This window comes from Columba livia, chromosome 5 (genome assembly GCF_036013475.1).
Source record: "Columba livia isolate bColLiv1 breed racing homer chromosome 5, bColLiv1.pat.W.v2, whole genome shotgun sequence".
Classification (NCBI taxonomy): domain Eukaryota; kingdom Metazoa; phylum Chordata; class Aves; order Columbiformes; family Columbidae; genus Columba; species Columba livia.
In genome coordinates, this window is record NC_088606.1 from 19,616,696 (window position 1) to 19,636,599 (window position 19,904).

Genomic DNA, 19,904 nt, shown 5'->3' on the forward strand with positions numbered 1-19,904 from the left:
TACGAGGCAAAAAGCAAGGGACAAATTGTCTCAGGCACCAAGTCCAGCCACAAACATGTGTCTTGAAAATTCAGAAGATCATGGCTATGGACCTCAGCAGTGATTCTGTCTCTGACCCATGACCCACGTGAATTTGTGGATCTCTCCCCTAAACCATCCCCAGCCAATGATCCCCTTCACACAAGGAGCTCTATCTCCACTGTGGAAGAGAGGAGGCAGGACAGGGTTAACCTCGCACAGTGTTCCTTCAGGCCCCCAGAGGGGCTCGGGTTTTGTCTTGCCGGCAAAGGGAGGGGAGCTGGGGCATACACTGTAACTGGAACTGGAGACCTTCCTGGTGCTACCAGCCTGCTCTGGGTCTGATGGAAAGCCTGGAGCAGGAAAAGAATGCAGACTTGGCAAGTCGGGAGGGTCTGGTAATTGCACGAGGTAAAGCCAAATGTCCCCTCCTAGCCCTCCCGCCCCCTCCCCGCAGCCTGGCCACATCTTTCAGCTCCGCCGTGCCAGCCTTTGCCTTGATGCCAGGTGTCTGACCCCGTCCACAGCGCGGACAGAAAGGGACGCAGGAGTGCCCTGGCTTTCGGGCTCCTCGGCCCTGGTGCCCCGGAGCCTGCGGGGGCTCGGGCGATCGCCTGCCCTTCCCCTCCCCCTGCGCTGCAGAGCCTCTGGATCCTGCCGTACTCCTGCCATGTGCTGCTGCCGCTGCTCGTAGGTTACGCGAGCGTGTCTCCGGCTGCAAACTCCACCAAACAAGCCTGCATCCTCCTCCGGGAAAGGATACCTAGTAAGTACCAGCCGGAGCTGCCCCCGCCCTAAGGCACCCCGCCGCCGCCTCGTACAAAGGGACTCGCAGCCTCTTCCCCTCGCTTCCTCACCCCACCCCCTCTTAAAGCCAGTGCAGAGAGGGGCTCCGTGAATTCCCTCCAAAGCTATAGGGTGGCTCCCTCCTCTTCCTCCGTCTTCTTTTCCTACTCCGGCTCTCCCCGACGAGCCAGGCTGCTGGTGCATTCATTCAGGCGGGGGTGGTCCCCAGCCTCGCCCCAGCCATGCCGCTGCGGCTCACTGCCTATGGCTGACTTTTGTTACCCCTGTAGTGCCCGGGGCTGAACTGAGGTGGGCTCATTTCTGGGGGGTGGCTGAGCATGTGTGCGTGTGGGAGGTGTCCTGGGAGCGTGCGGGGGGGCTGGCCGACTCCCTCATCTCTGCAAGGCTGCGGGCTCGCCAGCCCGGGTGCCCCGTCAGGTGGGCGCAGCAGAGGGGCTGGGCTGCAGCGGGGACCCCGCCACCCTGACATCTGCAGGTGGAGCGGGCGAACCAGCTGCGGAGCCTCCCCAGGAGCCAGCAGCATCCTCGATCCGCTGCTCTGCTCTGCTCAGCTCAGCCGGCTCCGTTCCCGCTCCTCCCCAGACCCTCCCCGGTCCTCACTCCATCCCTTCTTCCCCTCTCTCTGCTGGGGTGCCTGCACCCCTCAGTCACCTCGCCGGTACAAACCCTCCACTCCCCTCCCCGCCTCTCCCCACCTTCTTTGATTTATTTGTGTATTTCTTTCCTTGGCAACCACCAGTTCCCCTCAGACAAACAGCGCAGGCTCCCTATAATTTGAAATTAATTTGTTTGACTGCAGCACTGAGACAGGAAGGTTGGGAATTTATTTAATTGTTTTTCCTCCCTGTGCAAAAAGGAAGCGATGAAATTTCCAATCGAGACTCCAAGAAAACAGGTGAACTGGGATCCTCAAGGTTGGTGATTCTCTATTACTATCATTACTATAATAATAACAATTATTATTATTCCTTGTGCCTAGTGACTCGTAGGAGACTATTTGACTCCAAATGGGAGGAGACGTATGATGCTCGTCTGCTGCCCATGTGCGTTGCTCAGTCTTTCTTGTTCCATCCTAGCAGTGCATTAGAAAATGCTCCTCAGATGTGGAGTTGGGTGGGTGTGTGGGTAAAACCTCTTGTAGGTGTAAGTTTTCTAGTTCTATATTTGATACCTCTCTTTGCTCCCCTCCCTTTTTCTTGAGTATTTCCGTGGCAAACTTGCCTGGGATGGCAGTGATCTCTGGCTCACAGTATTGTTTGTTTTATCTGTGGCTCCTTTGTTGTTTCTAGTGATCATTGTCTCTGCTAAATGGGTGGTACAGGAGTGGACACAGATGTGACTGCTTGCTCAGGGCTCCTTGGTGGAAAATGTATGTTGTTAAGTAACTGGAGCAAAATGCTACTGCAATATAAGCCATAGTGTGGATGGTATAAAAAGACACATTAAACAATGGAGCCCAAAGGGACCTTTAGACTCTTTACTCTGTCCTGTTAACAACTGGTCAGCCCAAGTGAATAGTTTGATTAATCCTATAGTTAGGTTTGGAGTCTGTCTTGGGGAGTGTGCTTGTGTGATGGTGGAAGAAGATTTACGCCAGTGCAGTGGTTTTCAATAAAATGATCCAAGTAGTGTTTTAAAATAAATCATAATGAAATGCTCTTTTTTCCTGGCATGGGGAGGAGGTTCATATGCAACCTACAGAAGAAGTGACTGAAAAAAGCCTGCTGGTAATTTGTATACTGGTGTGTCATATTTCTATGCATCAGTACGGGAGCAGAGCAACTTGAAGCCATATGCTCAGGTTTGCAGCATAACCGCTGGCAGCCAGTCGCTGTACAGCAGTGCTTGCAGGAAGTATGAAGTGATTGCCTGGGCTTTGATTATTCACCTTTATTCCGCAGGTTTGGTTTTAGTGGCCAATTTGTCTGTCATCCTCTGTGTCCTCATGTCTGCAAATGAAACGTTAGAAACAGTTTCCCTTGGTGTAGGAGGAACACAGCAGAACAGACATCTTTCTGCTGAGCAGATCTGATATGCTGTTTGAGTAGTATACACAATTAAGCTTTAGTTTAAGCATTACTACATCTTTAATTAGATGAAGGCTGAAATCGACCTCCTCCACCCTTAGCTTCATAATGAACAAGTGGATAGTAGTGCTACAAGAGATTTTATTATTTTAATAACAGCATATTCCTTATCCTATGGTCAAAATTCTGTGTGGTTAAAACTTGCTCTTTCCAGTTGCTTTGCTAAATTTGTGTTTGCTGTTGCTTCATTTTGTATATCGCAAAATGCCTTTTGCTGCAAAAAAACCCTTTCCCCTCCTCCCCTGACAAGGCAAGCAGGAGGCTGTACCCATGGCATTCTGTATGCAGCTCCTTTGCTTGGCAGTTGGCTTTAAAGCATGTGGATTCAACAGGTGGTTGGTCACAATTTACTAATGTTTCCAAAACTGTAGAGTACCTGAACATATAAAAGACCATAAACCCAGCAGGTTTCCTCTCTGCCAAGCTGAATCCCTGCTAAGGACTGCAGAATCTTACCTGTTATTACCCCTCAGTTTATTGACTTCGTTAACCAGGCAGCAAGGATGCTAATTGTATAGCCAGGAAGGAAGTAAAAAATGTTAATTTCTAATTCTCCAAGGGACTCAGGAAATAGATGAAAATTGATGGAATGGAAAAAGGCAAAGTGGTAAGGAAAAGTTGTCTAAGACCCAATCCTTTACCCAATACAGGAATAATGCAATGGCATTGTACTCACACAGTCCCACTGAAGAATTAGTGATATGGGTCTGAAACAGGGTAGATCAGAATTCCATTCTTTTGTAAACAAAAATTTATTTATGTAAATATAAATGTTAGCAAAGATCTACACAAAATCACCTAGAGCCCTAAAGTTATTTTGATTTACAGTCACATATGTAGTCAGTTCTCTGCATGCATATGTGAAGAATGTTATTAAGTGTTCCATCCTATGTGATATTCTTGGAGTTAAGCACTGAAGCAGCCTTTCTCACATATAAGGATCAACATGTAGAACACTGGCGGTGCAAGAATACAGAGAGTCCTAAGTATTAAAAGCAGAGCTCATGTCCACTTAATGTTTACACTCAAATACCAGGCTCATTTCAGTGCGTATTGTGTGATCGTGCCCTGTTGCAGCCATCAGACAGAGAATGTGCAGTTTCCACAGTTTTGTCTAGTAGGAATTGTGCTAACTTGTACTGACAGTACTTGAAATATATCAACTGATGTTCCTGGCAAGCAAGCTAGCACTCCAAGGATGTAAGTGAAAGCTATGGTATCTCAAAGATTGTTTAGGTCTGATTATTCCAGGCAATATTTTCTAGAAACTATGCACATTCCTAAAGCCCAGGGCTTTTGCTGTGGAGATATGGCTGGCTTGGGACTGATGATGTTGCTGGTTTAAACCCAGGTCAGAATGATAGTCATTGAAAAGAATTGGTGCTCAGACTCCTAATGCTGACTGAACTATAAATATTTACATACATAAATAGATTAGAGTCTCCTGGTAACTTCCATCTGGCATAAAACTGGTATTCTCAGTTCACACCAGCAAAGATCGATATATCATAGGAAGATTTCATGGAGAGAACAAGTTTAGAAGAATAGAATTGACATGAGGGATGGCGTCTGACAGACAGCTAATCGGACACTGATGTCTCAGCCATTAAACTGGAACAAACAGGGCATGGAGATTGAACTGTGCTTTTATCCTGTCATGTAGTATCTTCCCTGGCCTTGGGTAGGGAGTATACCTGCGTGTTCCCTGCAAATGCTGAGTGTGTCTTCTAGATAAACCAAATATTTCATAAACCTGGAACCACATAGGGTTCAAATTCCCCAAGTCAAGTCCCCTACTAGTCCAAGCAATCAAACTATATGATCCCATTAATAAACACATCAAACTCCATCCCAAAAGTCCCTAACATTCCAATGTGAAATATGTCATAGAATCTCATATATATTGATTAAAAAACATACTGTTCATATACAGTGAGTGAATAGGGTAATAAATGAGTAAAAAACCCAAGCAGGCACCTCAAGAGTGTATTTGTTTTAGGGACAGTTGGATGCATTGATTAAGGAGGGGTACAGGGTCTCATACTATCTGGCCTCTCATTTAAAAAAAAAAAAAGCCTCGCATTTGTGTTATTGGTGGAATCAGCCTGAATTTACACTATCATAAAACATTTGATCTACCTATCACTGATTTTTGCTTCTTCCATTTGGTACAATTCAGGTAAAGTGATACTAACTGAAATGAGTGAAAGACCAGATTTTTAGTTTCATACTCTCATATTTTCCCATCTAAACTTTTCAGAATATAAGGTTGGGTTTATAGCAGCAGATGAATACATTAATTTGTGTAATTGTTCTCATTGCTCCTCTTTCCAACATTCCTCCTGCTGTTTGTTCCACCCACCTGTTCTCTGTGCTTAAATTGGCTTATAAACTCTTTGCACATATATTTTTATACAGTGTATGAACCACAGTGAATCCCTCATCCTAACTGAGATATCTGGATGTTACAGCAATATAATTGTTTTTTATCTACTAATTATCTGCTTAAAATGGCCGTTTCTTTGTAGAAAGGAAAGGTAGATGAGGCACTTTCCAGCATACTCAGATATTATCCCTGGGAATTGCTATTGAAAGGTGATGGTGAGAAGTGCTTTCCAGGGGAGGGATGTCCATCTTCATGGTGGCAGGCAGAAAATGGAGTTCAGTCTCATTCTATCCTTTGTGCCTTCAGTTTTTTGCTGTCATTGCAGTGATACAGATTGTCAATGCCTTTTGAATTTCCAGATAGATCTTCATCTCTATATTGACCTTTTGGAACTCTAAAGTTTTGATACAAGTTCCCACGTCCTTTCACAAAGCCATTGTTTGTGTAGGATGACTTTCTGCAGCTTGGAACCCTAAAATAATGCATTTATTATCATCTTTACATTTAGCATGGGAGTTATTGGTCCATGGGGAAATCAGGCTGTGGTTGTGAGTCTGGAGTTCCTCTTCAGATTTTGCCACAGACTTACTGATTATCCTTCAGTAAGCCACTTACACTTTCTTTTCCACCTTTTTTCCCTGACTGCAAAATGAGAATATTAATACTTCCCTAATGCACAAGGGTGTTGTGAAATATAATTAACTTGTTTATAGCAATCTAAGATCTGCTATTGAAAGAATAGCATATGTATTGCAATCAAATGCTAAAACAATTAGGAGGGAGCAAAACAGCCTGTCATCATACACAGATCACATCAATTAAGAAATAAGGTTATCTCTGCACTTTGCAACTAGTATTACCTGCGCTTCTTTGCAGACACTGAAGGCTCAATTGAGTTTCCCGTTAGAGGTATCTAGAGACCCTTGATATTCCCCAGCTGCTGCTCCAGAGGGGCTCAAGTCTTCCATAAATCCTGTGTCACCTGCCATAGGATTTCTCGCTTCAGCTGAGACACCTCAAGCAGCACTGGACACCTATATGTGGGAAAGCTGAGCTGAGTCCCAAATGATTTCATACAGATACCGGGATTGGATCATTCCTTGATGACTATTGGAAAAAATCTTCAGCATCCTCTACTCAGTATAAATTAAACTAACACTGCCTGCAGAGTCTTAGAAACTGCTGCCATTCTTTCTTTTCCTATCCATTTGTTCAAAGAGACCGATGCAGAGGGTAGACTTGATTAGATGATTAGAATGAGGGTGTCAATTTCTGTCCTTTGTTTTCAAGAAATATATGAAAATAAGTGGGGTGAAACTGTGGGCTAGACAATATCTTTCTGCACTATGAAGTCAGTTTTTAGTAGCTCGTGTAAGAAGACTGCTATGGAAGGCTGTGACCTGTTAAAAAGTAGCTCTGATCCCACCAAATGACCCATGCTCAGCAGAGTACTGATCATGTGCTACTTGTGTCACTGACCCATCGGATAGACCAGGACTCTGCTGTGCCTAATAAGCATGGGTTGCAGAACAACTGTGAGGATTTTCTTCTGAAGACAGATTTGAAGGAGAATAGAAACTGGATAAACAGGAAGACACTCCTGGAAGTGCATGGTATATAGACACAATAGTGGAAAATACGGTAAGGTGGAAAATTTGAAGAGTTTGGAAAACAAATGAAAGAAAATGAAGAAATCAGAACTTTACAAAAGACCATGTGGAAGTTGCAAGAGAGGCAGATGAATACTGGTCACCCTAATGTGGCAAGAGATAGGAAGATCCGACTGAATTAGCAGAAGAGGAAAAAGACAGTGGAGAGCTATTGGTTTCATCATCATCATCTTTAGGATGCCCTGGAAAAGGAAACAATAAGGATTCAGAAATTTAATATTAGTAATAAAAAGTAGCAGACTGGAAGACTGGACAGCAGCTTTCTTAGTAATAGCGAGGAAAGACTGAACTCCAGTCAAGCTAAGGAAGATGAAGGGCAGATGGGGTATCATTAAGATGTCATCGATAGTGTGAGAAAAGGAGAATGAAAAGAATCAAAGGCAGTATGAAGCTGTAAATCTAAGACAGGGAGGTGCAGCAGAATTGTCAGCTGTGAGAGAAGTTAAGACAGAATTATTATTTCAGTGAAGAATATCAACGCTATTTTTTGCTACATTTGTAGAAGAGTAATCCATTAATAGGCTTTTGGACTGAACAGTCCCTTGGGCAACTCTTGAAAACTGATGCTACCTGAAGTGATGGAGTTTGCTTTTGAGAGAAAGATACATGATATCAGCTGTAACTGGGTAGGCTGTGGTTCAGCTTTTGGCATCTGTGTGGATTTTTGTAGCTAGTGTGTAGACTATATCAGCTTCAGACAGAAGAGTGCATATATATGGTGATACAGTTTAATTCTTACTCTCTTGATTTAATCCAGAGCTATGAATTTTACCACTCACTTCAGTGCGAGCAACATTAGATTCTTCATTTTTAAAGTATCAGACCTGTGTTGTCCCCACAAGCTTTACTGAGTTAAAAGTAAAGTAGTGCCAGAAATCACTGGGAGAAGAGGGGCCCTAGGTGCTGCGTTTTAAATAGGGTAAGTACCTGGAGTGAAATGGAGAGGGGACAATGAGGAGGTCAGGATAAGAAAAGGGTCACAGACACACTGGGATTCAACACAGAATATTTCAGAACTCAGTGTGATGAGAATGCCTGACCTTTATTTTGTAATAATTTCAGTGTAACAGCAAAAGGCAAAGCAGAGAATATGAAGTCTGATCAGTGCTCTGTTTTTTACAGAATTTTAATGTAAAAGAAGTGACATTCAGGAAAATCCTAAATACTGCCTTTTTAATACCTTTTTTATAGGAATGACTCTCCTTTATTTTCTGTAAGAAACTGAAAACTTCCTGGGACCTCACCTTTGTCAGACAGGCTGCTCATATTATACTTCCTGAGACACTGCTTATGCTTCTATTGTTTGTCTGTAAAGCATGTATATTTAAAAAACATTTTAACTTTAGTGGAAAACGTGCTCTAAGATGAACCCACTGATCTTCATAAATAACCTACCATGCAGTTCTCACCGGTTACCCCAATGAGATAAAACAAATGAGAACAGCATATATCATATACGCTTGTACTTCAGGATGGTAGTACCAATCCTTTTCAGTCCATGGAGCATTATTATTCTCCCAGCATACTTTCTGAGCTGCTTTTCACAGTTATAATCAAACATCAGGTCAAATTATTTAAACAAAATGATATTTCAGGAGTGAACTATGAATCTCTTACCGTGTTAATGAACCACAGATTTTAGGGAATATTTCCTTGGTCTGGGGATGCTGAGACCAATAATTCAGATTTCTTCTTTTTCTTTAGCTGCTAATACAGTTCTTATGCTATTACAAATCTTATTATTGGCAAAGTGTTCCAAATGCGTGCTTTACTGTGTGTTATTCAGATGTCCCAAAATATAAGCATAGGAGATCACTGGTAAGATTCTGAGGTTCGACTGGAAATTTCAGTGTGGGCATATCTTGCTGTTGGAAATGGAAATGAAAGTCAGTAAGGAGATGGAATCTTTCATTAAAAACCTGTATAGAGGGGGAAAAAAAAAGGTGGAAGACAATACACAAGCCTGGCTTAATTTTATTTTTTCTATTTTTAAAATGTTAGTGGAACATCCTGCTGAAAGCTGGAGTTGTGACAAGGGACATGACATATAAAATATATGAAAGGGACTGAAACTTGTTACACTTAGGATCTGGTGTCCTGAGTAGGGGTAGTGATCAGCTGCAAAGTCTGGGTGTGGGTTCAGTTTTTCTTAGAAGTCCAGACACAGTTAGGTCTAGTATTTTGTTTGAGTTTGCTGTTTAAGAGATTTTAAAAGAAGTAAAAACCTAACAAGGAGAGACAAAGGAAAGCTGCTTCAGGTAATGTAGATTACGAAAAAATGGACCCAAAGTCTGAGTGTCAAATCTGCTTCTGGCAGTGCAGAACTTGCAGAATGAAAACAGTGTACCTGTGGTAAGGATGAAAATGATCTAAAAAAAAAAAAAGAGTGGACATGAAGGCAAGTTTGGCTGCCTCCAACTGGAATTCACTGTTTTCAAGCACACGATGTTGTTCCTGCCTATTAGAAGGAAGCATGTAACCTAGAGCATATTTTTAAAAAATGAAGTAACTTTATGTTCTCTGTTGGTTCCTCAGGTGTGTATCAGGGTCTTCCTCTGTGAGCAAAAACTAAAACACAGTATAAATAATCTTATGGACATATTATAAAATATTTTCATCTCATGAAGTGTCTTTAATAGATGATGATCTGTTTATTTGACTAGTCCTTCACTGGAGAAGCATGCATACATTTCTTCCATTTGTTCTTCAATTCTGCCCCCAGAGAGGTGCATTCAATAGATCTTTAAATTGCTTCAGTTCTCTGTCTTTCTGATAACCCATAGATTATGCATGACCGTGTGACTGTTGTTTGCTGTAGACAATTGACTGTTTAACTAGTAGGGAATAACAAAAGTTAACACCCTAAAAACATCTTACAAAGCAGTACGAGTTATTTTGGTATCACTATCCGACAGGATCATCACAGTGCTTTAAGTATCAGGCTTTGAGTGTCTAGATTTGTTAGAGCCATATGTTCGTACCTCAGCAGGACTGACTCATCTTTTCTTCCCTAGGAAGAAAAGACAACATGTTGCTGACTTTACTGGATGACGATTTTGGATTTTGGCACCTTAAACTTGTGCCGCTGAGATTCTTAAGATTCAGTGATATGCTGTTCAAGGGTGCTTGAATTATTTCTTTCTTACCCAATACTGTGATATAATAGGACTGGCATGATGTGCAAACAGCAAATAAATACTGACAGCTTGTCTGGGGCTTTTATGCTCTCAAATTTCAGCTTTCCATTTTAGAGAAACAAAAGGCAGTCACTAGCTGCTATGTGTGAAAAACCTCAATGATGGAAGAATTGTAAAAGAAATGGTAGTGCAGAAACTCCCAGATGAAATGAAAGAAGCAGCTCACATATCTCAAAGACATTCCTCTAGGTTAACTCTGATCCATCACTGATTACTTAAATGTTAAGACCGCCAAATTTAAATTGCACAAGAAAGGGTTGTGCAGAGAAGCCTTGTGTAGCAGCCATCATGACAGCTACAGAAACAACACCAGAGCCTCTTTATGATGCCACAGCCACTGTATTAATTTGCCTTCATGAGAAGCAGAGTCCATTACTGGCTTACAATGACATGTAACCTTGCAACTGATGCAAGATATCTGACCCTTACCACATGATGAAAGATACACTTTTATAGCTGTTGCCCAGAAAATTTGAGAAATTATCACCTAATTAAAGTGGTAGATCATTACCGAGATTTGCTTTAATTCAGAGTATTTTCCTGTAAATTCCAGTCATTAGCCATATTGGGGAAAACACCACTAGACTGATACAGAAATTCTTAATTCTTGTTTTTACAGAGGAGCGTCAGTTTGAGCTCTGTAGGTAGGGTCAGTAATGTGCAGATACAATCCTAAGGATGACCCAAGAAATCTTTGAAGGGGAAGAATTAGTGCTGACTCTATTCTTATTTGGGGGTCAGAGTTCACATTGCATATGTTTTCTGGTCTTACTCCTATGTGGAAGGTCTACTCCTTGGCTTTTTTTTAACCTAAGAGAGTCCTGCAGGAGATACTGTACTGTCCTGGCTAAGCAATGTATTGTCTCTCAGTTCCAGTCTGCAATGTCATCAGTGGTGCTGCTGAAGTCCCCTTTGTGTGACTGAGGTGATCAAAAGATTCTGTCACTCAGCTGTTAGGTGGTACCCCTGGCAGACAGCAGCATCAATCACATTTCACATGTAAAGTAGATCCTGCTACGAAGATCAGCATGAGGCTTTGCTTTGGTTTTGTCTCCCCACTTGCTTGGCTTACCACTAGGTTTCTGTCAGTAAGAATGTACACAGGCCTTCTTAGGCTAAATTGTTGCAAGGCTTAGGTTTCCATCAGTGGTTGGTCTGGCCATAAGACCATTAGCTGAATTTCTTTTGTGAATGATAGAGATAGGATATTTGTAAGATCCCAGTCCAGCTGCTCTAGAAGCAGCACACCAACTAAAACTGCATGATCATATGAGCACTTTGAAGCAGAACGTCAAGTCCTGTGGTGGGCAGTTCAGACTCCTCTTAAATGTTACTGGAATCCAGGGATACGTTCTGGTGAGGAAAACATAATTGACCCGTTTTGTCCAATAGCATGTCATGGTGCAATGATTTTTTTGTTTGTTTGTTTGTTTTTTAATGGATAAGCAGCAGCTTCAACCTGTTTGTTGTTCATTGAAGGGTGAAGTCTGCAGAGAACCAGAGAGTGGCTATTTATTCCTTGGTGCTTGTACTCAAGACTTGTGACATTCTCACAAGAAAGCAGTGTTTCTAGCTATTACCTAATAAGGACAAACAATGGAATGCTCCTCTCTTGTGACAGGAACTCTTTTTAGCGAAGTCATGTCTAAACCCCAAGATCTGGAGCCAAAAGCACTTGCCTCCTGTTTGGCTTTTGACAGAGCAGACACCTGCATGAACTAGTACTCCCAATTTTAGCAAGAGCAAGAAATACTAATCTAATGTTAGGGAAACATTTTTTTATCAGGGAAGTAGTTTTTTTAGTTTTATTTCAGAAAGGGAAAGGTGAGAATTTCTCTTGGGTTTCTCTGTATTCAGTTTCTCTATAAATAGCTTCATAAACCTGATGATAGCGCTGCTGCCAGTGAGTGTGTTGGAACAAATACAGTCACTGATCTTGAAGCAGGAGGGCTCCTTATTTGGGACTTTCCCCTGGCAATCACTTCTACTGTCGCCTCAACATTTCCTACTCCTCACTGTAATGCTCTTCTACTCTATTTTCTGTTTTCCAGTACCTGGAGTTCATTGGTGAGTCCCGTCACATGTGAACATGTGCTTGGCTCCTTGCTCTGGGCTCAAGTGTCAGAGGCAGTGGGGAGGGCAGCGGAGTGCCAGGTCCCGACAAGAGGAACTGAGCAGTGAGTTACGAGTCTGCTGCCTCCCACGCTGCCAGCGTGGTTGGAGAGGAGTGAGGGACAAGAGCAGATGGATGGATTTGGAGGAGGGCAGGGTGGAAGAGAGGTCAGGAGAAAGAGAAAGCAAAGCAAGGGAAACAAAATTCGAACTGCCCTCCAGCAGTGTACAATCTCACTCCAGCACAAGACAAATCTCCCTCAAGTATCCGTCTGGACTTGGCAGCTCTGTAAGTAGTGCTACAAATGGTGTCAGTAGCAGTGCATCTTCATGTTAGTGCCAGTAAGTGTTAGATAGGAACTGCTTGAGGACTGCTGTCCTGAAGCCAGTCCAGAAAGAAAAAAAGGAAGATGCTTTCAGCTGTTCCTGGAGTTCATGTCCTGTCTTAGCACATCCATTCTTTTGACCAGTGAACTGTCACGTATGCTTTAGAAAAGTTCAGTGCCTGGCAGAGGGAGGAGGGAGGGGAAGGTATCCCAGCATCCCATGACCGTGACTTTTGCTGAGACTTTTTAATGTCAATGGATAAGTTCTGGCTGATACCTGCACAAGCCAGCCTGGGGCTTCCTCTTGTTTCCCTGCCATTTGCACAGCCTCAGTAGGCAGGATCTCTGAGACTGTGATTGCAGGAGAATAACTTTTGGGAAGTCCATTTTAGGTTCATGGGCGGGCTCTGACTGTGGTTCTGACAGCAGAGAGGCTGGGTCAGAATCTGGAAGTTCTTGTAAATGATGAGCAAGAGCAGCTTACACATGGGTACCATTATTTTTCCTGGATGACCAACAAAAGAAAGGAGCGTGATTTATGGCTGTCTATTAATCTTGTAACACACAGGCGAGTAGTGGAAAAGAGCATGTCCCCTAAAAGAACTTGAAGATTTGCTAATACATTGGTGACAAATCATTGCACTTGTTTGATGTACATATGAAAAAGACCTTGTTTTAATCAACTTTTGAAAGTACTCTTGAATATAATTAATTAGCTAACATCTCTGTGGCAGTGTTTACTTGAGACAAACTGTGAACACATACAGTATTGTTTTTCCTCAATGTCACAGGGGTTTATGTATTATTTGTGAAATGCTTTGAGATATTTAGATAATCATGAAAGAGTACTACAGACTTGGCACAACTGATGCAAAGAGGAATGCTGAGCTCTGTTTAGCTGTTTTACATAGAAGGGGAGGGAAAGGATTTCAAGAGCATTTTCCTGCTGTGAGTCAGGACTAGAATATCAAGATGAATTATTTTGATTATTTTTTTTTTTTTTTTAATATCCTTAACATTTCACCGATTTGTTTACAGATCCTGGATGATGAATACAACCCTACAACATTAGGCTGTTTTTCTTTGTTACCCTTCACTGATAGCTTTTCTTCTTGGGTCCGTAGAAGTATGCAGGGCACAAATTGAAAACACTGATCTAAATGATTTCTGGCAGATGATTTTGTCCTGTTCTTAAATACTTCCAATGAAGGAGATTTCAGTATCTCAATTGCTGTTCCCATGTTTAACTATCCTTGTATTAATAATAATAGCTATTTTTTTCCTAATATATAGTCCCCTGTTTCCTTGGTACAGATAAATCAGTTATTTCTTGCCCTATTTTTAAGGGATTTAGGGAAGAATTTATCATTGTCTTCAGTTATTCAGTGTCTTATTTTAGTTCGTGAGACTACAGTTCACATATTTGCACTTAGTCCAAACAGCATCTTCATTTATATTAAGATATTACTTTGGAAAATTGAAATTAAAATCAAGGTGGGATGTTGAAAAGTTGACTGCGTTGATTTTGTGTCATGGACAAATGACATTTGAATATGTGGTGGAGTTTGATTTACTGTGGTTCACACCAGGATAAGAGATCTGTCAAAACTGATTGAAGGAAGAGACTGATATTTCCCATATTTAAATGCAGATCCAGTGTTTGCCTCCTGTAGTTTGCTAACATATTCTCTCCTCTATTCCTGTACTCTCAATGAAGCATGTCATTATTTAGTCACCATTCAATATTTTGGTGATAAGTGAAGCAGAGAAAGATGTTGAATAGAGCAGGCCTTTCTGTGCTATTCAGGGTTTGCTTCCCCTTTCTATTAGCCTGAAGAAAGAAAAACCTATCTTCATCTTCACTGGCTGCTAACTATATGCAGTTGTATGAAAAGCTGTGTGGGAGCCAAAAATGGACAAAATTTTAAAGAAATAAAGTACAGATGTCCAAAATAGCAGTCTCTTTTTAGATAGGTCTTAAAACACACAAGTCTGGGGGCAGGAGAGTGGATTTCTACTCCAGCCTTGTCATTTGTTGCATGATCTTGGTTAAGCAATTTCTTTTTTGTCTAGGCTATACCTACACAGCTTTATTCAGTGAGAGTTGAATGCTGCTGCCTGAGCTAGGGCAGCCCAGGGAAACTGTGAACTTGAACCTGTGTGGTATAGCACTGTTTTGAACCAAATATGTCCTGCTAAGTGGTGAGGCCTACAATCAGAAGCTCAGCACTATGCTAACAAAGCTACCCAGCTTTTCTTGGCTTGAACCTGATTTCTGTGCAATCTTAATGAAGGCTGGATCAGTCTTCAAGAAGGAGCCTAAAAATACTTTTGAATTCGTCACACGAAAGATTAAAGAAAATTGTTGTTGTCCGGCATCAGACTTTTCCAGAATTGCTTGAAGGACAGTGCTATACAGTAATTATTGCTATTTGTAATATATTCAAGGCAGTGACACTCCTGTTCTAAACATTGCTGACATTAGGGCCCCAGTTCTGAAAAGTTTACTCTATGAAATAAATAATTATAACATGTAACTATTAATCAGGATTGGATTTGTTGGCATAATGAGATTTCTCTGGGTTTTGTATGGTTAAGGGCACTGATATTTTAGTCCTGCAGACTTTTTATTTTCCTAAGCAGCCATTGTGAGTTTTTCCTTTCTCTACTTTGAAAGCTCCTTGTGAGATGGGTGCTTGAACTGCTATTCTTTTGTGCTTTGAAGAATTTACAATTAGAAATGGCAGTGCCTTTCTGAAATACAATAAGTGTAAAAGTGGTATTCAGACCCTCCTCATTCTCTCACTGTACTTTCTTGACTAAAATTAAATTAGCTTGTACATCTTTTCTACTTCTTTAGGGAAACTAGGTTCAGAATTGCTGAAGTGAAATGATAGAATACCAGAGAGTCTTTCAACAGACTCACAAAATCCATTGAGAACAAAGAAAAGGGACATGGCATAGCTCAGGGGAATGGTAATTGCTTAGACTTTTCAATCTTTTACACCCTTGTAAAACTAATCACAACTAGATTAATAAGTAATCCAACCAGCCAAGTTTACCCAGAGCCCAATTTCTAGCCATTTAACATCCACAAGCAAGATTGTGATTTTCTATTTTTAAAAATTGTCGGTCAGAGATATCACATTGTGTTGCTACATTTTCTTCATTGGTTAAGAGTGTATACACTTCCTGCCAGCCTGAAATATTTAATAAATTTAACATTTAGCTTTAAGTTCAAATGGATGCTGCTAATATGTGTTTTCTTAAATGTGTATAGAAAATGAGTGAAATAAAACGCTTGTTTGTGGGAAGGAAAAATGACAATGAGAGATGATAAAAAGTGAAAAAATCAAATTCACTGAACAAGACAAATTAATGTTTTTGTTCCATATTGACCCAACTCCAGTAGAGAGTGAGAAAAAGGTATTATTGTTGGAAGGTTGCTTTCTCTCTCTGTAGCTAACTCGTGTTCATCACTGTAGTTTAAGCCCTGATCTATACATTGATATTCTTAGGGCATGATTGTAATGGTCTGATTACTTTTTCACCAAAATCCATATGCACTCCATGACTGGTGAGACTCAGAGGAAAAACAGTGCTGAACAACAAAGTCTGAGTTGTGTCCTCACCTTTATTGCCCCCATGCAAACTGCCTGTGGTGGGCTGACCTTACCTGGCTGCCAGATGCCCACACAGCCACTCTCTCACTCCTCCTCGTCAACAGGAGAGTGGGAGAAAATAAGATGGAAAAGTTTGTGGGTTGAGATAAAGACAGGGAGAATACTTAGTAATTACCATTACAGGCAAACCAGACTTGACTTGACGAAATTTAATTTATTGCCAATTAAAATAGATTTGGATGGTGAGAAACAAAGACAAAGGTTAAAATACCTTCCCCTGCCTTTATTTTTTTCCTAGGTCCAGCTTCACTCGTTCATTCCAGATTCCTCTTCCTCCTCCTCAGCCCACATGGTGCAGGGGAGATTGGGAATAGGGGGTTGTGGTGAGTTCATAACAGTTCCTCTAGGCTTCACCTTCTTCCTCACACTTTTCCCTTGCTCCAGCATAGGCCCTTCCTGTGGGTTGCAGTCCTTCAGGATCAACCTCCTTCAGTGTGGTCTGCCCAAGGGCAGCAGTCCTTCAGTAAAATCAGCCAGCTCTGGTCTGGAGTCTTCTACATGCTGCAGTGTGGATATCTGCTCTGATGTGGTCTTCTCTGTGGGCTGCAGGGAAATACCTGCTCCACCGTGGTCTCTTCCAAAACTCACACAGGCTGCAGAAGAATATCTCCTGCAGCTCCTGGAGTATCCCTTTCTCCTTCACTGACCTTGGCGTCTTCACGATTGTTTCTCACACTTTTTTTCTTCTCTTCTTACATTCTTACACAACATTTTTCCCTTTCTTAGCCATATTTTCCCAGAGGTGTGGCCAGCTTCACTGATGGGCTGAGCTGTGTCCTGTGGTGGGTCTGTTGGCATCAGCAGAAACTGGCTGTGTCCAGCATGGGGCAGCCCCTGGCCTTCTCGCAGACACCACCACTGTAGCCACCTCCACCTTGGCACCTAAACCAAATACCCTGTCATAGAGATCAGGTAGCCAGGTATTGGTTTCAGTCAGACACTTGCTGAACAACTTAAGCAGCAATACTCCGGAAGCAGCAATACTCTGGTAGGATGGACAGTAGAAATTGAGGAAGATTCTCACAAGATTTGTCCTTTGGAAGAAACTGCTGTCCAATAGGAATGACAGTGTCCTTCAGTGGAAGGCAAGATTCGCTCTGATGATTTACTGTATAGCAAAGTTTCTTGTTTGCCCCTAAGGAAGCTCTCCAGGAACTGAGAAGAGGCTTAAGTTCCCCTTAGTTCTTCTGATCTCCAGGGCACCAGCATCCCCACTCTGTGAAGACTCTTATAGTTGAGAAGCTCTTTCTACAGAGAGACTGTAACTCAGACCACATTGATTTTTTAATTTCTACCATCTTCCAGTTTAGGCTGTTTAGATTTTTTTTTTTTTTTTTTTTGCTTAAACTATAGTTTTCTAATGAAGAGGAATTAAAGTCATGTTATGAAATGGTGTTTTTTTGTTTTCTCTTAACCACTGTGTTCCAAGTGAAATAAACAAGAGCTATTAATTAGTATGTTTCAATTATAACTGATGAAGCAGAATTATGTAGATTTTTTTTGAAACTTACTGAGAATCATAATTTTGAGCACTAGCTGGGAATAGATGACAAATGATACAAAAATTGCAGAAACCTTTTTATTTGACATTTTCCCCAAAGCTGCTGCCAGGGATGGCAAAGCAATGGTTAGACATAATTCCCTCTAGTACATATTACTGACATTTCTTTCCCCACCAACGGAGATAACTCAGTATGTGAACTTTTACTCTATTTCACTAGTATTACCCTATAATTGGAAGCAAACAGTGACTTTATGCCATATGCAGTTTTGTAACCTAACATACTCCTCCCTTCTCCCTGCCCCACTCTGGGAAAGGAGCTGTTGGGAGCAATCAGTGCTACATGCTTTCTAACAGCACATGGAGTCTTGTGGGTTGAATGCATGTTGCCCTTTCTGCCTTTACCTGTCTCTCTTTCCATACTTTGTTGAACGCCTTGCTGCTGATGACTGCATTTGCAGCACACTGCTGAGATGTTGCTGAAGTCAGCAGCGCTAATACTGCATTAGAGAATCCACTTCAGGGAAAACAATGTTAGATTTAACCAGTGGGGTACTGCTGCAGTGAAAAGCTATGTGCTCGAAGGCACTCTCCGCATTTTCCAAACAAACAATACGTCAAGCTTTGCTTTCACAAACAGTAAATCTAATAGCAGTGCTTTTCACTTCAGTGGAAGTTTGCAGCAAAATGCTGTACAAACAGTAGGGTGAAATTCCCCTTGTGTGGCAGGCTTGTGATGACTCTCACTGCTCAGGCTGCGTGGTTGAACACCTTGGGGATATGCAGAGGGACCAGTGTAAAATGTGTCAGTGCTGAGAGCAGTTTTCTTGATCCTTGGCTGTATGGATCCTGTGGTCCCCAGACAGCAGTGCTTATTATTATGACTCAATCCTGAACAACAGCCACAGGGATACTAGTGTTCTGGCCCATATGTAATTGTAGCCTGCAGGCAGGATTTTGTCTCCTATTTCTTGATCACAGCTGCAGTGTCACCTGTTAATTAGCCCACATCATGCAAAGATGCTGCACAAACACAAAGGCAGACACAATCATTATCTACTGGGATTTTTACTCTAAAAGCCAGACTTTCTAAACCAGCATCAGGTTTTTGAGTGTGTAAAAGTCCATCCTTCATTGTGCTGTTTAAATGGGTGCTCTCTACTTTACGAAACCTGCTAAAGAACCACGACAGACAGAGATGAAGAATGGGGGTGGGGAGGTTGCTGGAATAGCAAGCAAAGCAGGTGGTGGAAATGATTAGCTGTGTCCTCATAATGCAAAATTTTAATGGCATAATGATTTTTTGGTTACACATGGACAGAAACTTCCATGTTTCATTACTTCCATCATGCAAATAGGAACCACCCACTTCCTGTTGGACGCAGAAATTCCCTTCATCCATAAACTCATGTTTGTGACATATTCATGAGAAGTTCATGTAGCTGATAGCTTAATACACTAATTGCCTGAGCTTTTCCTCTAACATGCCTCTTATCCTTGCTCTGACTTCCAGGCACAGCCATGCTATCTTAACCCAAGCAGCCAGTAGCTGAAACCACTTTAGGGAGTCTGTGGGAAGGTTGTGAGATTGGAAGCAAATGCTAGATGCCCATATCCCTCAGGAACTTCAGGCTGGAGATGAGCCAGAGCCTTGGAGTGCAAGATTGTATGTTATCCACTGGCGGGCTGCTCGTTTGCCTGCCTTTCCACACCGTTCAATCAGGAAGCCTTTTGATCTTAACTTCAGTGTGTGGCCATTTTGGAAGAGGGGTGGGGGAGGAACCCAAACAATTAGAATACTCTGTCCACTGAAAACAAGATAAATGAGGCTCCTGCTAGCATGCCAAAACAATCATGGCCCATGGAGTCCCTTCACCCCCCAGTGCTTTACAACCCATTTTAGATAAGGGAGATCCACCCACATTTAGTGGCCAGTTCAGGGAAGCCTTAGTAGACTTGGCTACCATTTCACAGACATTTCTGAGACTTGGTGCTCCAGGTCTCTGTTCTGCAACTTTAAACACTTGACAAAATATCGTATTTCTAAATTACTTCAGAAGGGGATGCTGGCTTATTAAGCAGTGCTACATGAAGGATGTAAAAGTGCTGATAACGCA

General features: G+C 41.9%; 1 protein-coding gene across 2 annotated transcripts in view; it reads left to right on the forward strand.

Moving 5' to 3' along the window:
• Nucleotides 1–234: 234 nt before the first annotated feature.
• The window catches only part of KCNK10 (potassium two pore domain channel subfamily K member 10), a 65,353-nt gene continuing 45,683 nt past the window's right edge, over nt 235–19,904 (forward strand). Inside the window, exons 1-2 of one of the 2 annotated variants that reach the window (XM_005506157.3) lie at nt 235–784; nt 1,682–1,739. In XM_005506157.3, the coding sequence (XP_005506214.1) occupies nt 1,688–1,739 (52 nt within the window). In that variant the 5' untranslated portion in view covers nt 235–784; nt 1,682–1,687. The remainder of the gene's footprint in view (nt 785–1,681; nt 1,740–19,904) is intronic. The other variant, XM_065063739.1, reaches the window with a different exon arrangement.